At 25.8% G+C, this 3,829-nt stretch overlaps 1 protein-coding gene across 1 annotated transcript; it reads right to left on the bottom strand.

The window, feature by feature from the left end:
• Positions 1 to 529: 529 nt before the first annotated feature.
• LOC126903191 (uncharacterized) lies at positions 530 to 3,770 on the bottom strand. The gene is made up of 7 exons (XM_050681248.1): positions 2,828 to 3,770; positions 2,302 to 2,709; positions 2,144 to 2,245; positions 1,724 to 1,779; positions 1,297 to 1,567; positions 884 to 1,066; positions 530 to 827 (listed from the first exon to the last, which is right to left on the bottom strand). Exons 1-7 carry the CDS (start codon positions 2,895 to 2,897, stop codon positions 685 to 687), a joined length of 1,233 nt encoding a protein of 410 aa, XP_050537205.1. The 5' UTR covers positions 2,898 to 3,770; the 3' UTR covers positions 530 to 684.
• Positions 3,771 to 3,829: the final 59 nt, after the last annotated feature.

Here is a 3,829-nt window from a genome sequence, read left to right as displayed (position 1 = left end):
AAAGCAGTCTACAACATATCTTAATAGAATAAATTTTACTAACTCAGTATTAAATGTAGAGCTTATCCATAATCCATTTTGGGATTTAAATAAAATTAAGCTTGATAATGGAAAATGAAACTGTACTTATTTATTATACTTCAATCAATTATAACTCTTTACTAATGCAATATATCCAAAAACGAATATAAGATCATCTCCAAAATATTGTTCTTTTTCGATTTTATAATGGTCATTATTGCTTTAATGTGCAGTACATAGTGTGTAAAGTAAGCAAATAAATAAATTTAGCAAAGTAAAAAAATTGTTTTCATACTTGTAAATTAAACATACCTTTTAATGATAATTCCTTTATAGTTTCTAGTAGTAGTTTGTAGTAGGACTTATTCCTCTCTAAAAACTATGCTTGATAATAAAAGTCTAACATTTAGATCTAAAGTGTTATCTATAGTACCTTTGTTAAATTGCCTTATTCAAGATCTCAATACTAATTATTAAAGGAAAAAGATCTAATAAATAGAATACAATATTTTAATTATACAAATTTATCTTAAACAATCTAAGTAAATATTATTATTTTAAATTATATAATGAAAGCAGTAAACAATTTCTTTAAACACAAGTTAACTTAATTATTTGACTACTGGACAAAAATATATAATACATAACAGAATATCAATAATCTTAACGATAACGTAATATGTCCAGAATTGTTTTCGAAGATATTAAATAGTTACGGGTACCAAGTCTTAAATTGACTTTGCATTTATATACATTATTCGTCAGTTTGCGCAGAGTTTTTTTACGTGCGTTGGATAATTTGAAATCTAAAATAAAAAAATTATTGAGTTTTCAACGAATAAACTAATAATATTATAGATACCCGATATAATGCATTTAACTGCCAAAGGCGCGTGTTTCATATAAAACGTTTCCAATCTACGCAGTTCAGCTGATATTACAGAAACCGTTTCTCCCCAATCGATTAAATTAATATTATAAAATTGACTTCCATCCACGGTATTTTCAACACCAGTACAAACTCCTCTATACCAGTTACCGTCACCTAAATTAAAATAGATATATTAAGAAGAAAATAATGGAAATTTTTTTTTTTTTTTGGTATAATATTTCTCAATTAAAGACAATGTTTGAATGTTATGAGTTACGATGCACTCATATGAAAGAAAAAAGGTACTAATAAATTATTTTAGTTGACTAATCAAATGTCTATCATAAATCCGTATGAAGTTTATTTATCTTCATAGTATTTTAATAATTAAAATTGTTGATTACTATATTTAACGGCACAAAGTTCATCACGTCGTGGTTTAAAATTACAATCTTGTGTATGTTTATAATATACATTCATAATATTTTCCATAGTTCTTATTATTTGTTCATTTTTGACTTTTGTCATGCAAAAAAAATCTGCTTGACAGTACAGCACTCTCATGCCATAATCATAATTATTCCTTAATTGAAGTTGAGGAACATCATCCAGAGTATAGAATTGTAGACCATTGTCGACCTGAGATCCGTTCTGCTTGTTCACTACACCTACATTCTATTAAATAGTCATATTATTTATTTATTAATATGACTTATTAATATAAGTCCTCTCTAAAAAAAACTATGCTTGATAATAAAAGTCTAACATTAAGAACTAAACTGTTCAGTATTAGTTAAATAGAAAAAAATTGAATATACGATTTTTAATTACCAAGTATGTTTTATTGAAGTCCTCTACAGCATTTGACCAATCATACACCGCATCTACTAAAATATAAATTAAAATATTTACAATTTTCTTTTTACTATCATAAAATATAACCTATAGGTACATTTATAAATAACAAATTATAGAAATTTAACACGTCTATTTGAACGTATTCCTGAACTAAATAATTTATGAAAAAATAAATGATTGTTGTCACGATTCAAAATAAATTATTAAATAATTGTTTTATTTATATAAATTCAATATTAATCATTGAAAATTATATATGTCTATTCAATTTTAAAGTAAACCGACCTTCTTTAGATGCTTCTAAAGGAAACGAAATACATGACTTCAAATCATCATGTTCTATAATTTCATCAACTAATGTGATATTTCTATTAGAAATTTGTTCAAATTTACCTTCAGTGGTTATGTGTTTTTTTGTCACATACGGTTCAGTCTTTTCTTGAGCGTCATTAAGTGTCGTTGAAGGATTAATTACTTCCTCAACGCAATTATTTACTAAATAAAATTACTATAAATAAAAAATTGTTTTCATACTTGTAAATTAAACATACCTTTTAAAGGTAATTTCTTTATAGTGTCTAAAAGGGGCTCGTTTGTAGTAGGTAAGAGACAACACTGAGAACCAGTGTGCATATAATTTTTTAATATTGAAATTGAATTACGACGCTCATGCAAAGATTTTTTATTTGAAATAATATTTTCTAATGACACGTCAGTTTGCGTTTCACAATTTAATGAATTCAGTAAGGACAATTCTGTTTGTGTCTCGGACACATTGAACATAAGTTTAATATTAGTCTGAGTAAGTTTCTCAGAGGTTAATAAAGATGTCTGAACTGCAATGTCTTGAACTTCCTTATTCTGCGACTCCAAAATATGTGCTTCTGGAACAGATTTTATTTGACCGTTTATATCATCTGTCAATTTGTTTGTTTGTGTTCCATAATCTACTGAGGTGACTAAATAAAATAAAAATTAATAACGTAAAAAAAAAAATTATAATGACTGTAACACGTAAGAATTAATCATAAATAGAGAAAATAAATTTAGCAAACGTTCAAATGTGCATAGAATTACCATTGCGTTTTTTTCTTAACCCAAGTTTCTTCTTGGCAATTCTTATTATTCGTGTAATAATATTAACCATTTTTTGTATTGAAAATTATTGATTCACTTAATTAGATCGAAACTGATTTTTATGTGAAAACCATCATCGTTTATAAATATATAAATGGTTGCCATGGAAATGTTTTTCAAACCAGAAATACTGCTACAATTATAATATGATAATCTTTTTGGTTATTAATTAATATTCCGGATAATTCTCAATTTTTGATTTGAACAACTTTTATTATTCTTTAACATTGAAAATATTAGTTGATTAATTAAATGTCTATCATAAATCCGTATGAAGTTTATCTAGTACTTTTGTAATTCATACTTCCCATCATTATAAATTTTATTAAGTGTATTATTTTACTGAGAAACAATTGTATGCAAATAGTTAATTAATTATAAGTGACTGTATGTATATATTTATATACACCCACTCAATAACTCTTTGTGACATCTATGTGAATTAATTTGCAAATTACTTAGAATACTCGCATTTCTATCATAGCGGAGAATTATCTATAACGTCTATGTGTTTACTTTTTAATTACCTAAAGAAGTCTCAATGTAACGTCGCATGGATTTCTTTTTTGTTAAATCGCATGCATAGAATTCATAAGTCTGGTAGTTAAGGATCGACATTTTTTTTAACAACAAAATAGGCTCTAAAATGTAGCATCACACTGCTCAAAGTGATGTCACTGCGATGTCTCTGAGATGAATTTTTGCACACTGGTTGGGCGTATATTATTTTGAACTATTAAACTATGTTAACGATTGGATCGTCGAATAAAATAAAAATAGCTAAATTTATCACGTGCTTAAAATTATTTAACATCCATAAAAAATATGTAATAATTTCAGGCCTGAATAAATTTTCGTGTTAAATATATATAGGGTGATTTTTTTATCATAACCCACTCAATTACTTGCAAAATAATAATAATTTAAACATTTTTTTTTTCA

This window comes from Daktulosphaira vitifoliae, unplaced genomic scaffold, assembly GCF_025091365.1.
Source record: "Daktulosphaira vitifoliae isolate Bord-2020 unplaced genomic scaffold, ASM2509136v1 Scaffold_3, whole genome shotgun sequence".
NCBI lineage: Eukaryota > Metazoa > Arthropoda > Insecta > Hemiptera > Phylloxeridae > Daktulosphaira > Daktulosphaira vitifoliae.
This window is presented reverse-complemented; position numbering and strand designations above follow the sequence as displayed.

Coding starts and splice junctions, on each gene's coding strand:
- LOC126903191 (XM_050681248.1), bottom strand. CDS start 2,897: ATGGTTAATATTATTACACGAATAATAAGAATTGCCAAGAAGAAACTT. Junction 1,780..2,143: donor AAAACACATAACCACTGAAG/GTAAATTTGAAC, acceptor TTTATATTTTAG/TAGATGCGGTGTATGATTGG. Junction 1,568..1,723: donor ACTTCAATAAAACATACTTG/GTAATTAAAAAT, acceptor ACTATTTAATAG/AATGTAGGTGTAGTGAACAA.